The sequence below is a fragment of the Neomonachus schauinslandi genome, chromosome 1 (assembly GCF_002201575.2).
Source record: "Neomonachus schauinslandi chromosome 1, ASM220157v2, whole genome shotgun sequence".
NCBI classification, from domain to species: Eukaryota; Metazoa; Chordata; class Mammalia; order Carnivora; family Phocidae; genus Neomonachus; species Neomonachus schauinslandi.
In genome coordinates, this window is record NC_058403.1 from 208442607 (window position 1) to 208459903 (window position 17297).

Consider the following 17297-nt stretch of genomic DNA (forward strand, 5'->3'; position numbering starts at 1 on the left):
ATATCCATACAATGGAATATTATTCAGCAAGAAAGAGGAACAGGGTCCTGATATATGCTACAACATGGACGAACCGCGAAACCATGTCTAGGGAAAGAAGTAAGACATAAAAAGCCACATATCACCTGATTCCATTTATACTGAAACATCCAGAATAGGTAAACCCACAGAGACAGAAAGCAGACTGGTGGGGGCCGGGGAGGGGATGGGGGGTTGCGGGGAGGAAGGGTGGGGGACGGGGAGTGACTGCTAACGGGCACAGCTCCTTTGTGCAATGATGAAAAGTATGTAGTGGTCATGGTCACACAGCACTGTGAATGTACCTAATGTCACTAATAGTAAATCTTACGTGTACCTTACCACAATAAAAAACACTGGGGTTTTTTTGGGTTTTTTGTTTTATTTTGTTTTGTTTATTTTTTTAGCTTTTTTTTAATTATGCTGTTAGCCACTGTATAGTACATCCTTAGTTTTTGATGTAGTGTTCAATGATTCATTCCCAGTTTTAAAGAAGGGAAATCTGGAATGCTTCCTATGAAGCCTGTCTTGCTTTTGCATATCCCCTGCTGTGATAGCCCGCAGTTTCTTTGCAAAGGTGAAAGCCTTTAGCTTCCACACCACTAACAAGACAGCCTGTGGCAGGACTCCCATCTGCCCATGGATCAGGGCTGCAGGTGGTCGATTAGCAACACGGATGCTATGCACACTCGTGCCCGTGTGACTAGATGTCGGCACTTGAAACCCTGTCCTTATCGGATCTTCCAAAAAGAACAGCTTCTCCTAGGCAAAGCACTTGGAAACACTCTAGAAAAAGCCCATCAACGAACCTCCCTCTCTAGACGGCAGCCAGCAAGCCTGGGGTCATTAAAGACCCAAGACCCTCCTTGATGAAACAAAAAAAGAAGCAAAGAAACTTCTATAAGGAAAAGGTCAAAGGACCCTCTACCCAAAACCCTCCAGGCACTAGACGATTGTGGGCTTTTATCTACCAGATGCCCCCCAGCGCCGACTGATCCATGCTCCATCCCGTGCCTCGGAGTCCCGTGGCTTGAGGCTGGGTTGGGAGATCTTGGGTCACTTCCCAAACTTAGAATTGGAGGAAATTAGCCCAATTACTGCTACCCATATGGCCCCACCCATGACAGACAATGGGGCCCCAGAGGAAAGCAATGGGTTTTTCTTTTTTTCTTTTTTTTGTGTCCTATTTAACATTATTTATCTCTAAGCCTGAGCTAGCACAAACGCCCTCCAAGCCTGAGAGAGAGACAGAGAGAGGGGGGATACGGGGAGCAGGAGAAGAGAGAAGATACAATTTTGAAACTCTTCGCTGGGAAAGCAAACATTCTATCAGGGACAGGTGTGTGGAGAGAGGAGGACGACCACATGGTGCTGGCTTCCAAGCCCAACAGGACCTGAGGTCCCCGGGACCTCCCTGCGGCATTTCAGGTGTTCAGTCACAAAGAACAGATTTTAATTCTGACAAAAGGCCTGGTGACACGGTGGGAAATAACTGGTCAATGAATTTCGTCAAGGAGGAGGGAATAAAAGAAAAACTTGTCAGACCAGTTACCAAGTTACCAGACAGCCACCTCTCCATAATTATGTATTTAACTCTACACCACCTTCTTCCAAAGGATTGGGCCAATTTACTTCTCTAGGTGAAAAAGTAGTTAATTGGAATCCCTTAAGCCCTCTCCAGGAAGCCGGGCACTCGTCCAAACTTAAGTCTGAATCTTCACTACTGAAGATTTGGACAGTACTGTCCCCAAGATGCCAGGGAACCATGCAGTCAACTGGTCTACCTTCTTCCCTCAGCATCCTGGAGGCTACCCCAACACTTTCTGCCTACCTAGCTTATAACCTTAGAGTGAACGTCTTTCACTTTTTCTCCAACTCAGCAAGGACTTTGGGGTCCCAGCAACATGCCTGGCTCGGCACAGCTGTTCACTCACTATCAGTGCAACAGGCCACCCGGAATACAGCCCCAAAGTAATCTTTATGACCTCTCCCTTGGGCCACAGGAAAACATCTGGCAGCCAAAGCACACGATGGTCTGAGGCTCTTCACAGCATGAGGCAGCCTCCTTACTCTTGCCCACAAAAGGCATCTATGTTTTTCATCATTGCCATCCCACCCATCTGGAACACCCTTCCTTCTTCCCCTCTTTCTAAGCGTCATTGGCCAGCCGAACCAAACCACTCCAATCTGGAACCACCACTCTCCTTCCACAAATGTCAACGGCAACTTGTCATCCATCGAGCCTGGGCAGGACCGGGAGCACGTGCTCTTTCCTGCTACACAAAATCCAGTCATCTCCAAAACCAGAAGTTCCTTTTAAAAATTCCAATCATCTCCATGATAAGGAAATTACCATGACCCTGGATTGTTGCTTCCCCTCCCCCCCTCCCCCGCCCCAGTTTGGTGCTTTTAGTCCTCTCCTTGATTTTTTTTAAAAGATTGTTGGCAAAGGGGCACCTGGGTGGCTCGGTTGGTTGGGCGACTGCCTTCGGCTCAGGTCATGATCCCAGGGTCCTGGGATGGAGCCCCGCCATCGGGCTCCCTGCTCGGCGGGAAGCCTGCTTCTCCCTCTCCCACTCCCCCTGCTTGTGTTCCCTCTCTTGCTGTCTCTCTCTCTGTCAAATAAATAAATAAAATCTTTTAAACAAAAAAAAGATTGTTGGCAAAAACAAAAAGGAATATGGGTGACAAATTCAAATGGCCCCTCATGCTACACGATCCACCATCTTTTATTACTATTATTCAATACCCGTGTGCATGTGTTAGACTTCCCTGTTTTCTGCAGGGACCACAGTGACAAAAAGGAATTTAATTTATCAATATTCTGCAGCAATATTATCTAGAGAACATCGTGATTTCCAGGTGCTCTGGCTCACAGACATGTCTTGAACCACCAATCTGATGACTCACTTGAGGGGAACGGGAAGGGGGGGGGGCGCCTACCTGCCTCGTGACATCTCCTGCCAGCTGGGCTGCCCTGGATGGTTAATTCACTCCTGCCTTTTGACTCCCCAACCAAACAAGAGCTTCTGATGTAAGGTAAGGTAAGGATGGCATGCCATACCTCGCAGTGCCCCTCGGTGCCAGCAAGGGGCAAGGTGACCACGTTGGCCGGATGCTAGGATGCTCCCGATTTCCAGCGAAACCAGCCTCCACCCCCCAATACGCCCCCTCATCTTTATAAGGTGCATAGCCAAGACCAAAGGTCGGCACAGTTTTTTCTGCGAAGAGCTATACAGTCTCTGTTGCAACTATTCACAGCACCAACCACAGCCACGGGCGTTATGTAAATGCACATATGAGCGCGCTTGGCCGTGTTCCAAGGAAACTTTATTTGGGGACACTGAAATGTTAATTTCATAGCATTTTCACCTCTCATAAAATATTATCCTTTAGATTTACACACACACACACACCCAACTTTTTAAAATATAAAATGCATTCTTAGCTCATGGGCCACACAAAAATCACTTGATGGGTCAGATTTGCCCCGCGGGTCAGTTTGCTGACCTCTGGTCAAGGGCACCCGACAAGCCTGAGGTCAAGCCATTTCCCAGCAAGGTCTCCAAGAGTAAGTTCTGAATTACTCCCCTGGCCTCAGTGTTTCCCCTTCTGTAAAATGGGAATCATATCCTCTCCTGGGCTGTCACTGTCAAATGCTTAGCACTTAGTAGGTGCTCAGTAAACACTGGCTAGGCCTGAGTGGTCAAAGACGCCATTGCTTTTCTACCTGATAGGTGCTGGGGCCACAGCAATAAATGCCACAGTCCCTGTCTTCAAGAAATCCCAGCCTGATGGAGGAGGCAGCTACTGTAAGGGGGGATGAAAAGAGCTGTAAGAAAAGGCAGCCAGAATGTTGGCAGGCTAGAATTCCAGGGACTTCCCCTGCCCCTCCATTTCTTTGTCTTCCGTACTTCCCCAGCTCTCCACCTGGAGTGCAGGAGAGCACAATGCTTAATAGCTCAAATTCTGGGCTCCAACACCTGGGTCCCCAGCTGGAATCCCATCTCCAATGTTCGCTAGCCGTGTGATCCAGGGCAAGTGGCGTACCCTCTGGGGGGGCCTCCGTGGCCTCGTCCGTGAGAAGGAATTGCGGGGGGGCTCAATGCAGCATCATCAGCCAAGCGCTTAGAACAGGGCGTTGACTACCAAGAAGGTTCTGATCATTAAAATGCCAAAGGCGGAATTAAATAGTTAATATTTAATCTAGAGAGAGCACCCCAACGTTGAGAGAACCTGAAACAAAGATGGAAGGAAGTCCAAACCCGGGGAGGAGAGACTGGCCTCCTCGGCCTCCTGCGCCTACTCTCTCGCCGATGTCCTATGTGGCGTCGCAGGCAGTTTCCTGGCACCCTGTGGGCCCCGGCCTCACCCACCCCTCTGACTGGCAGCGAGCAGCTGGGGTGGCCGCCCAGAAAAAAAAAATGCCAGTGGGTTTGGCTAGAGCAGCTGGTCAAGCAAGCTCTGTGGCTTCTGATGCCCCCAAAAGCCCAGAGCTGGGGGTCTCCGGAGCATCTCAAGGCCCCAGGTGAGCAGAGTGGTCTTCCCTCCGGTGCTGTGGGTCCAACACCCTGCCCCCCTCATCAGCGGGTCGGGCAGTGGGCTCTCCTCTGCCTGCCCCAAGCCCAAAATCAGAGCCAAAGCCAAACCCTGGCAGGCATTCACCTAGCAGCGGGTCTGCTCAGAAGCAGAGCGCAGCCATGGTGCTCCCAGGAAGCTTCCAGAACACTCACGGAGTGCCAGGCGCAGCGCTAAATGCACCCCCTACACCACCTCACCTCCTCCCAACCTGCAACTCTGACAAGCAGGTCCCATCATTGTCCCCATCTTTTGGATCAGGAGACAGAGGCTTGAACCGGCTCATGACCAGTGAAGAGCAAAACAGGACTCCAAGCAGTTCTTGTAACCACCTGGGAAAGGGTCAGTGAGGCCGACCTTCGGGGTCTTCATGACACACCAGTTAGGGGGAGGGGAGATATTCTCAGACCCTGAAGGCAAGTTTGGGGCTTCGACCCATGCTCCCACCCACAGAGCCCTCTCCTGTAACTCTCCTAGCAAGAGTGTGTCGTCACATATTCAAGGTCCGTATTTGCCACCAGAAGGTCCTCTCCGAGGAGGCGGGGGCTGGTTCCCACCCTGCGGCCCCAAGGACCCCAATGCCCGGCACATAGTAGGCTCTCAGTAAAGGTGATTCGTGACCCAGCCTGCATAAACTCCATCTCCACTCTGCCCATCCAAGGCCCCCTCGCATTTGGCCTCTCCTGGTATTTGCACCCCAAATCCATTGGCAGGGCGACAGAGAGGAAGCACCTCCAGCCGCACACTACAGTGATTTTTTTTTCTTCCCTTTTAATTACCTTGACCTTCCTTTAATCTTCCTTTGCTTTCTCTGCTTAAAACATCATTGTTTTGAGAACAGGTAGAAGAGGGCACACTGTAGAGAATGCATAAACTGGGTCCAGAGAACAATCCAACACTTTCATCCCAAACACTGGCCAGACCCCAAAAGCTTCCAAAGCCTGACAATCATGCAAGAAAAAGACAATGGCTCTGGCCCCTCCAGGAAGTGTTTGGGAGGATTCTAGAGAACTAAACGAGTTGAGAGTTTTTCATAGGCCAGTGTCCGTCACCTAAGACAGGGGAGCATCCCCTATAAAGGTTCATTTGGGTCTGTTTTTGTGTTCGAGTCTCACAGCACATTAAATAAGCCTTCAAAAGCCAGGGTCACAAGGTAACATAAGCATTTAAAAAGCCACGTCCACGGCAGCCTTATTCACAGTAGCTAAAATGTGGTAGGAACCCACGTGCCCATCCATGGATGATGATAAGTAAATGTGGTCCGTCCACACAATGGAATACCAGTCAGCCTGAAGAAGGGAGAGTTCCGACACACACACAACACAGATGAACCTTGAAGACATCAGACTCAGCGAAATAAGCCAGTGACAGAAGTCCAAATACTGTAGTATTCTACTTCTATGAGGACCCGAGGAGAGTCCCATCCACAGACAGGAGGTAGAGGGTGGGAGCCAGGGGGCAGGGGGCAGGGAGTCCGTGCTTCATGGGGACAGGGTCTCAGTTTGGGGGAAACGGAAAGTTCTGGAGACGGAGGGTGGGGGTGGCTGCAGGACAGTGTGAGTGTGCTTCGTGCCGCTGGGCTACGCACTTAAATATATTTAAGATGGCAGGGCACCTGGCTGGCTGACATGGTAGAGCATGCATGTGACTGTTGATCTCGGGGTCGTGAGTTGGAGCCCCGCGTTGGGCATCAAGCTTACTTTAAAAAATAATAATAAGTAAAAATATCAGATCTTTAAAAAAAAAAAAACTTAAGATGGTAAGTTTTATATTATGTGTATTTTCCCACAATAAAAGAAACTGAGGGGAAAAGAAAAGGCGAGAGCGGAGTGGTACTCAGCAGACAGGGGCGCTGGTTCAAAGAACACTCATTTCACCAGCTACTCCTAGGACAGGACAATGCTTCGCCTAGGGGACCTCGGCACTGATCACACACCAGGAGCAGGTGACGACCAAGCCAGATGCCAGGAACCAGGTACCTCAGCAGGTGTCGGTCACGGCAATATGTACAGAGCCACACCTTCCCCTCTGACAAAAGGCCCGTGCTGAAAAAACAAGTCTGTTCTCAAAAGCAAAAGATTAGGGAAAAAAACAAAAAACAATCAAAAAAACACAAAAAACTGCTCACACCAGGGACATTTCTGCAGATAATACCGTTCTGGATAATTTGACTAAAATGTGTACAGAAATAAATCCACAGAGGAATGTCTTAAATTATATCACAAGACACAAGAGCCTGGAGCATTTCAAACAAGCACCTAAATTTGGAGACCTCAGCACAGGAATAATAAAAGCGTGTTCCTTGTTTCCCTGGTGCCCCAACTACAAGTGGCTTAACTGTTTCTAAACAGAGGGGACAACCACCCCCCCTCAAAAAAATATGCCTTTTTTGTGTCTCAGACTTGGCACGAACCCCAGCTGTCTTTCATTAGCTGTGTGGCCTTAGGTAAGTTAAGTAACTTCTCTGGTCTCCAACATGAGAATGACAGTGCTCCCCTGTAGCCGTGTGGCCTCTAATGTAGATCCTAGACATCCTCTTCTGGCCTCACCACCGTGGATGCCAACCCCCCCCCCAAAGCCATTGCTCCCAGCTTATTCACCCTTACCTGCCGCCCACCCCCACCTCAGAAACCTCCCTGTTCTCCGAAATTCCAAACCCACAGGCAGTCGTTCTACTTCTGCTGAGACTTTGCCCCAACTTTGTGATTTAGCTTCTCTCTCTGTCCCTGACCTACCGACGTCCCCAAGATTGCTCCACAATATAATAATTATCGAACCCTCCCCCATCCTCAAACAACGAGGCTCTCTTTCCCTTCATTGCCCAACCTCTCAGAAGACGTGTGGCCTCCACTCTCACCTTCTGCTACCCTACAACCCAACACCTGTGCCTTGGAAGGGCCCCTCCCCAGGGCTCCGATGGCTTCTCATGGACAATTCCATGGATTCTACTCAGGACTCACCTTGTGTGGCTTCCCGAGAGCTTTGGGCTCAGGCGAGAAAACCCTCCTTTCTCCCTTCCCTTGTATCTTTTGTGATACAACCATTAAGCAACCCCCACCCCCACCCCCATCACTTTCTCCCACCTCGATCTCATGCTCACTAACTCTTCCCAGGGAATTTCACGATGTATGAAAGAGTCGAAACAATAAAAAAGTAACGGGTGTGTGTTTGGAGCATGCCTTCCTGGTTACAAAAACATTATAAAACTATAGGGATGAGAACAGTAGCAGGCCTGGTACAGGAACATATTGATGGCTATTCAGAAACAGACCCCAAATCAAAGCCAAAGGAGTAAATTTCTGCAATAAACAGCAGTGAGACCCCAACAAGTTACTGGGGAGGTGGGGGAGGGACATCCCTTTGAATCATGCACACCGATAGATTCCAAATGTCCCAGATGCATCTTTTTTAATGATAATTAAAATAGGGAATTTGGGGAAAAAATCATTTTGTGGATGGAAAAGGACTTTCTAAACATAACCTAACAACATGAGAGGCATGCAAAGATCCCACTCTGGACTCCATAAACATCTGAAGCTTCTCTGGCAACAGCCGGCGATCCAGAGCATTTTCACCACTGAACAAAAAGGCCTGAAAACCCATCTGGCCAGGGTGCCTGGGTGGCTCAGTCGTTAAGCGTCTACCTTCGGCTCAGGTCATGATCCCAGGGCCCTGGGATCGAGCCCCACATCGGGCTCCCTGCTCAGCGGGAAGCCTGCTTCTCCCTCTCCCACTCCCCCTGCTTGTGTTCCCGCTCTCGCTGTCTCTCTGTCTCTGTCGAATAAATAAATAAAATCTTAAAAAAAAAAAAAAAATTTGGCCAAAGGGTCAATAGTCTTCATCTATGAAAACCTCACGTAGAGTAGTACTTCGAAAACCACTAAAGTACTAAAAGATAAACGAACAGAGGATACGAACAGGAAGAGAAAACCCAAATGATAAATAAACATGTTTTAAAAGGCTCAACCCGGATAGCAATCAAAGAAATGCAAATACAGTTACAACACCTCGGCTCCTCCCTGCAGTAAATTATGAACAATGTTTTGAGCAACACTCAAAGCTGGCCAAGGTGTTCCCTCTCGGCCAGTGCTAGGAGGGGTGCCCATCGGTACAACATTTCCAGAAAGTCATTTGGCAACTGGTATCAAGAGCCTTTGGCCCAGAAATTTCACTTCTGGAAAAGCAAGGCCCAAAGAAACAAATGCTTGATAGAGCTCTGACCCCAAAATGTTCATCCTTCTCTTTAGAAAAACTGGAAATCACCTAAATGCCCAAAGACAGGGAAAGGTAAGTAAATAAAGACACAACAGAACCACGAGAAGGAAGTACTCCCACTAACTGTGGAATAAGGGCTGCTGTTGTGTTTCCTTTATCGATTTCTTTTCCCAAACGTCTACCCTGAGCAATCTTACTTCTATAATCAGACAAGAGATAAACTTTTTTTTTTTTCCACAACAAAGTCCATGCTCGTCTGCCCCCACCCCCTCCCAAGCAAGAGGAACATTCAACTGTCTAGCACAGGAGTTGGCAAAACCTGGCCCACAACTTGTCTTGTCAGTAAAGTTTTATTGAAACACAGCCATGCCCACGTGTTGATGTGTTGCCATGGCCGCGCTGAGGGGTTCTAACAGGAGACCACACAGCCTGCAAAGTCGAAAGTATTTACTACCAGAGCCTCTGCAGAAAAAATGTGCCACCCCCTGGTCTAGGAAAGGCCTCCAGCTTCTCGCTAAAGAACGAGGCGTGAGAAGCAGCCGAAAGCCCTGTGTACCCCAGCATACCTTTCTGGCAGTGGCTGTGTGTCCAACACCGCTCGACAAACTGCCCGTTGATGACAGTGGCGGGGCAGTTGGTCTTGCCCTTTGCAGTGCCTGGACAAATGTCCCCACACTCCTCGTTGTCATCTTTGTTCAGCACAATGTAATTATCCTCCACAGAATCCAGGATGCGCGACCAGTCGATGGTGGCCAGGTAGCAGAGCTCATTGTTCTTCTCAATGCGGACGGAGCCCCGGGTAATGTTCATCAAGCTGTAGAGGCCAAGCTCCTTCAGGTGAACCATCTCGAAGATGACCAGCGCATAGTTGAAGAAGAGACGCGAGCCCCGGATGACCGTGAGGTTGGGGAACAGGTCCTTCAGACTCTCCAGCCCATAGACCCGGAAAAGCAGCAAGTAATCAGTGATCATGATGAGTTTGGGGAAACTGAGGTCTCGGAAATCCTCGGGCCTCGTTTTGAACATCAACAGTATCTGCAAATGTCCTTCAATGACCGAGCAGTTGGCCAGCTCATGCAACCTCGTGAGGTTGTTCCGGATATCCATGCCAGGGCACACTAGAAGTGAAAACAAGCAGAAAGCAAGACAGGTGAGCAAACATGCCATGGATGGGTTATAAGAATTAGTGGCAGGCCCAGCTGGGGGCGCCTGGGTGGCTCAGTCGTTAAGCGTCTGCCTTCGGCTCAGGTCATGATCCCGGGGTCCTGGGATCGAGCCCTGCATGGGGCTCCCTGCTCGGCGGGAAGCCTGCTTCTCCCTCTCCCACTCCCCCTGCTTGTGTTCCCTCTCTCGCTGTGTCTCTGTCAAATAAATAAATAAAATCTTTAAAAAAAAAAAAGAATTAGTGGCAGGCCCAGCTTCGCGGGTGTGCAACCTGAGTCGTGGGGCTCACTCAGGAGGGCCCAACCCTTGGCTCAATGCTCTTCCATCCATCTTGAAATCCTTAATCATTTTTGAGCAAGGGGCCCCACATTTTCACTCTGCCTGGGTCCCTGCAAATTAGCGAGCCCTGATGATGAGTGGTTTTCTCTACAGTGTCTGTGCCTAAGTCATCACTTCCAGAAGGCAAAGAACATAACTCCTTTGGTGGGACCTGTGAGCAGCCTGAGAACCATCGCATCGAATTATCATGCAGTGGAGACCTTGGGACTACACGGGATTGAGTAAGGCAGCAGGTGCAGAAGGGAAAGGGGAGCTGTGCCTGGTGAGTCAACACTGGAGATCTTCAAAAGACTTGGCTTTAGGAGGATAAAGGTGCCCGCATCAAAATGGGGCAAGGAGAGCTGAATTTGTTTTGTCAATTCTCCTATTTCGAGGTCTCTCCTTCCCAACCTGCCTTCCTTGTTCCCTGTTACCTGATCTCCCCCGCACAAACACCCTGCATGCCCATCTCCTGAAGGTGGTCCTTCCCGGGCTCCAGCACCCTCCCTGGCTCCCCATGACCCTGCACTTCTCCCTGCCAGCCCTCAGGGCTCCCCCCTCACTCACTCCCCTGCGCCATGCTGAAGAGGCTGCCCACCACTCACACACCTCCAAGGCTCAGTGTCCTCCCCTTGTAACATGACCTATGGGAAGCAGTGAGTGGGGTAACAGGCATGCAAGCAGTGCCCAGCACACAGTAGGTGCTCAATTAACGCCAGCTATCTTGCTGTGGTTTATTTCTCCCGAACATATCACAATCATCTCGGGGCTCTGTGCCTTCACTTCCCTAGCTCAGACAGTAAATACGTTCGGCTTTGTGGTGAGACGGTCTGGGTAGAAACTACTCCACTCTGACATCGTAGCTCCAAAGCAGGCGGAGACAGTATGTGAATGAGTGGATGTGGCTGTGTTCCAATAAAACTTTATTTACAAAAACAGGTGGTGGCCTGGAGTTTCATTCCTGGGGCTGCAGTTGGTAACCCTTGTCCTAGTCCAATGCTGTCCAACAGAACTTTCAGCACTGATACCAATGTTCTATATCTGCTCTGAGTTCCAATAAAAACAAAAACGGGTCATTTAAACTGAACACAGAGTGGGCGCCTGGGTGGCTCAGTCGTTGAGCATCTGCCTTCGGCTCAGGTCATGATCCCAGGGTTCTGGGATCGAGCCCCACATCGGGCTCCCTGCTCTGCGGGAAGCCTGCTTCTCCCTCTCCCACTCCCCCTGCTTGTGTTCCCTCTCTCGCTGTATCTCTCTCTGTCGAATAAATAAATAAAATCTTAAAAAAAAAAAGGCTGAGGAACTGAATTTTTAATTTTACTTTAGTTAATTTAAATGGAAATGGACACGTGCAGCTAGTGGCTACTGTACTGGACAGGGCAGCCCTAGCTCTGTCGGCTCTCAAAGCCCCTTTATGCCTTAGCTCTGTGTTTCTAAATCCAGCCTATCACCCTTCAAGATCCAGCTCAAACGCCACCTCTTCCAGGCAGCCTTCTCTGATTTCCTTTCTCCCATATATCTATTAGAAGCTTTTCCTTCTCCTTGTGCCCCTTAAACTCGAGTTAACATTCATCGGAATCAAACTCTTGAGACAGTTTTTCCTTGCCAAAACACACACACACACACACACACACACACACACACACACACACACCCCTCAACACCTGGAATATAAGGCTCAGTATACAATCTCTACTTACTATATTCTAAGACACTAACCCGTCCCCCAGTATCTTTGAGGCAAATAGATTATTCTAAAGAATAGTAGAAAATCCTCTTAAAAATCTACCCTGAGGGCGCCTGGGTGGCTCAGTTGGTTAAGTGACTGTCTTCGGCTCAGGTCATGATCCTGGAGTCTCAGGATCGAGTCCCACATCAGGCTCCCTGCTCAGCAGGGAGTCTGCTTCTCCCTCTGACCCTCCTCCCTCTCATGCTCTCTGTCTCTCATTCTCTCTCTCGCAAATTAAAAAAAAAAAAAAAAAAAAACTACCCTGAGAACAACTCGCAAAAGAAGCACAAATTAGGAAGAAAGAAACACACACACACACACCAAAGCAAAGCAAACAATTGGGGGAGTAAATTTGCAATGTTCCTTAGTCACGTTCTATGCAGATTAGGCTAAATCAAGTGAAAATACACGCACAAACTCATCTACTAGCTAGGAAGTTGGGACGAGGACACCGGTTCGAGCCCCACACACAGCTCCCAGCTGCAGTCACATCCAAACATCCACATACAGAGGTCGCCCCAGGTATGGCGCCTCTGACGTCTCCCACAAGCCCTGTCCCCACCCGACCAGCGGCCGGCAGGGGTGCCAGATCTGACGAATAAAAATGCAGGATGCCCAGTTAAATTTCAATTTCAGATAAGCAACAAGTATTTCTTTAGGATAACTACAACCCCTGCAATGTTTGGAGCATACTGATCCTTAGAAACTATTGTTTAGGGCGCCTGGGTGGCTCAGTTGGTTAAGCGACTGCCTTCGGCTCAGGTCATGATCCTAGAGTCCCGGGATCGAGTCCCGCATCAGGCTCCCTGCTCGGCAGGGAGTCTGCTTCTCCCTCTGACCCTCCTCCCTCTCATGCTCTCTGTCTCTCATTCTCTCTCTCTCAAATAAATAAATAAAATCTTTAAAAAAAAAAAAAAGAAACTGTTGTTTATAGGAAATTCAAATTTAGCCGGGTGCTCTGCCTTTTCTCTGGCAACTTAAGGCGTAGGTTTGGCCACCGTTCTGGGCTCCTCAAACCTGAACCTCATCCTGTGTTTCACACGCACGCCCTAAAATTTTACGGTGCAGGAACCAAAAACACCTGCCCGCCATCCTCCCCAGGCTGTGGCAGGACCAAAACCAGGGATGAACGTTCATTCAACTGTTGAACACCAGGGAAATGCAAATCCAAGCCACAATGAGACACCACTTCACTCCCACGAGGATGGCTGAAGTCAGAGAGGGACGATAACAAGTGTTGTCAAGGATGCAGAGCAATTGGAACCCTCGTACTTCACTGGTGGGAACATAAAATGATGCAGCTGCTGTGGGAAAGTCTGGCGATTCTTCAAACCATTAAGCAAAGAGTTACCACGTGACCCAGCAATTCCACTCCTAGGTAGATACCCAAGAGAAATGAAAACACAACCACACAGAAACTTGTATAGGCATTCCTTGGAGATACTGCGGGTTCGGTTCCAGACCACCACAATAAAGCAAGCATCTCGATAAAATGCATCGAATGAATTTCTTGGCTTCCCCAGTGCATAAAAAAGTTATATTTGGGGGCGCCTGGGCGGCTCAGTCATCAAGCGTCTGCCTTCGGCTCAGGTCTTGATCCCAGGGTCCTGGGATCGAGCCCCGCATCAGGCTCCCTGCTCCGCGGGAAGCCTGCTTCTCTCTCTCGCACTCCCCCTGCTTGTGTTCCCTCTCTTGCTGTCTCTCTCTCTGTCAAAAAAAAAAAAAAAAATCATTTTTAGGGCGCCTGGGTGGCTCAGTCGTCAAGCGTCTGCCTTCGGCTCAGGTCATGATCCCAGGGTCCTGGGATCGAGCCCCTCGTCGGGCTCCCTGCTCAGTGGGGAGCCTGCTTCTCCCTCTCCCCGCTCCCCCTGCTTGTGTTCCTGCTCTCGCTCTCTCTCTCTCTGTCAAATAAATCAATAAAATCTTTTAAGAAAAAATGACAGGGGCGCCTGGGTGGCTCAGTCGTCAAGCGTCTGCCTTCGGCTCAGGTCATGATCCCAGGGTCCTGGGATCGAGCCCCTCGTCGGGCTCCCTGCTCAGCGGGGAGCCTGCTTCTCCCTCTCCCCACTCCCCCTGTTTGTGTTCCCTCTCTCACTGTGTCTCTGCCAAATAAATAAATAAAAATATTTTAGGGGTGCCTGGGTGGCTCAGTCATTAAGCGTCTGCCTTCGGCTCAGGTCATGATCCCAGGGTCCTGGGATCGAGCCCTGCATAGGGCTCCCTGCTCGTCAGGAAGCCTGCTTCTCCCTCTCCCACTCCCCCTGCTTGTGTTCCTGCTCTCTCTCTCTCTCTCTCTCTCTCTCTCTGTCAAATAAATCAATAAAATCTTTAAAAAAAAAATGACAGGGGCACCTGGGTGGCTCAGTCATCAAGCGTCTGCCTTCAGCTCAGGTCATGATCCCAGGGTCCTGGGATCGAGCCCCTCGTCGGGCTCCCTGCTCAGCGGGGAGCCTGCTTCTCCCTCTCCCCGCTCCCCCTGTTTGTGTTCCCTCTCTCGCTGTCTCTCTGTCAAATAAATAAATAAAATCTTTAAAAAAAAAAAAGGTTATATTTGGGGAACCTGGGTGACTCAGTCGGTTAGGCATCCGACTCTTGATTTCGGCTGGGGTCATGACTCAGGCTCATAAGATTAAGTCCCACGTCAGGCTCATGCTGGGCATGGAGGCTGCTTAAGATTCTCTCTCTCTCCCGTGGTGCGCCCAGGTGGTTCAGTTAGTTGAGCGTCTGTCTTCAGCTCAGGTCATGATCCCAGGGTGCTGGGACTGAGTCCCACGTCAGGCTCCCTCTTCGCTGGGGAGCCTGCTTCTCCCTCTCCCTCTGCCTGCTGCTCCCCCTGCTTGTGTGTGCTTGCTTGCTCGCTTGCTCGCTCGCTCTCTCTCTCAAATAAATAAAATCTTTAAAAAATAAAATAAACTCATCTGATTTTGAACTTGACCAAAAAAAAAGATTCTCTCTCACTCTGCCTCTGCCCCTCCCTCCCCCTCTAAAAAAAGAAAAAAGTTGTATTCACATTATACTATAGTCTATGAAGTGTGCAATAGCATTATGACTAAAACAAATGTACGCCCCTTAATTAAAAAACAATTCACTGCTAAAAAAAGGTAATGATCATCTGAGCTTTTGGTGAGTCATAATCACCGATCACCGATCACCAAACCAATATAATGAAAAAGTCTGAAATATTGTGAGAATTAGCAAAAATGACATGGACACACGAAGTGAGCAAATGCTTTGGAAAAATGGGGCAGATAGACTTGCTCGACGCAGGCTTGCCACAAACCTTCAACTTGTAAAAAGCGCAGTATCTGCAAAGCATGAATAAGTGGAGTGCAATAAAACGACGTATGCGTGTATACAAATGTCCCCTGGAGCATTATTCATAATAGCCAAGAAGTGGAGACAGCCCAATGTCCATCAGCCAATGAATGGATAAACAAGATGTGGCATATCCATACAATGAAATACGATTCAGCCATAAGAAGGAATGAAGCTCTGATATGAGCAACAACGTGGACGTAGCCTGAAAACCTGATGCTCAGTGAAAGAAGCCAGTCACAAAAGACCACATGTGCTATGATTCCATTTACACGGAATGTCCAGAAGAGGCAAACCTACAGAGACAGAAAGTAGATTAGTGGTTCCCAGGGGCTGGAGAGAAAGGAATGAGGAGGGACAGCTAACGAGGATGGGGTTTCTCTTTGGAGCACCAAAAATGTTCTAAAATGGACTGTAGTGATGGTTGCACAACTCAGTGAATGAAGTAAGAGCCACTGAATTGTAAACTTTAAATAGGTGAATTGTATGGTGTTGAATCATAGCTCAATAAAGCTGTTATAAAAAATTGAACGACTATAATAGTAGGGAACAATAAAGAACTGCTTTTTTAAAGTCTCCAATGAATCTCACTCAACTCATTAAAGCTGTGTGTGTCCCTATCTATTAAACAATAGAGCAATTTACTGTCGGGACAGAAAATACCCCGAGGATGTTAGAAATGGTGCCAGAAATAAATACAGGGCCTTCTGCTGGCTTTTAATACCTCTGGGTGGGAACCGAAGAATGCTTCAGGTACTTAATAAGTGGTACCTGGCTAGCCAGCCCTCTATACACGGGGAGAGCTGGGAGAGGACAATGAGGAGCAGGGGCATTGGGGGATCCAGCGACTGCTAATACAGTAGTCCCCTGTTATCCGTAGGTTCGGTTACCCATGGTCAACTGCAGTCAGAAAATATTAAATGGAAAATTCCTGAAATAAACAATTCATAAGTTTTGAATTGCCCACGATTCTGAGGAGCTTGATGAAATCTCACGCCACCCTGTTTCGCCCGGTATGTGAATCATCCCTTTGTCCAGCCCCTCCAAGCTGTGTACGCTACACACCCGTTAGTCACATAACATAGGTATGTGAGTATAGAAAATAAACAGAGCATCTGTGGGGCTCAGGACTATCATGGTTTCACGCATCCACTGGGGCTCCTGGAACACATCCCCGGCGGATAAGGGGGGGCTACTGTGTTTTCTGAGCACTTACTATATAAAGTACCTGGCCCACTCTCTGGCTCACTGAATTCTAAAAATAATCCCCGGAGGAGGTGCATTTTCATGCCCATTTGTGTGACAAGCAAATCGAGACTCACCCAGGCTTGAGTTTTAAGTGGTGGCACGAAGTTTGCAACCTTGCAATTACATGCAAAGTCTATGCTGTAACTATGTTACGGTTTTACCATCTTTGTTCCTTCAAAAACACGCCTAATGAAGAAGCGGGTACATGTGACAAATATCAGGAAACAGTGAAACAGTTTTCCTGCTATGACAACCCAGAGAAATCTTGTTAAAGATCATTTCCTTTGTTCACTCCTTCAGCAAATATTTGAGGAGGCCCTGCTCCGTGCCCAACATTGTTCCAAGGATGGAAGTGCCACAGGGATTAGTACACATCCAGATTCCTGGATCTCTCAGACTAGTTAGTCGCTATCAACTACCTAAGTCAACTTAAAATATAACCAAGAGGATGCCGGGGCGCCTGGGTGGCTCAGTCGTTGGGCGTCTGCCTTCGGCTCAGGTCATGATCCCAGGGTCCTGGGATCGAGCCCCGCATCGGGCTCCCTGCTCAGTGGGAAGCCTGCTTCTCCCTCTCTCACTCCCCCTGCTTGTGTTCCCTCTGTCACTGTGTCTCTCTCTATCAAATAAATAAAATCTTTAAAAAAAGAGGATGCCTTCAAGGAGAACTTCAGCGGCCAGAAGAGATCACAGAAATGAGCTATTTGACTTGGTC

At 48.8% G+C, this 17297-nt stretch overlaps 1 protein-coding gene across 3 annotated transcripts in view; it reads right to left on the bottom strand.

The window, feature by feature from the left end:
* INSR (insulin receptor) overlaps positions 1–17297 on the bottom strand; it is a 125035-nt gene that overhangs the window by 95946 nt on the left and 11792 nt on the right. For all 3 annotated transcript variants that reach the window (XM_021704960.2, XM_044915489.1, XM_021704961.2), the window contains exon 2: positions 9378–9929. In XM_021704960.2, coding sequence (XP_021560635.1) covers positions 9378–9929 — 552 coding nt within the window. The remainder of the gene's footprint in view (positions 1–9377; positions 9930–17297) is intronic.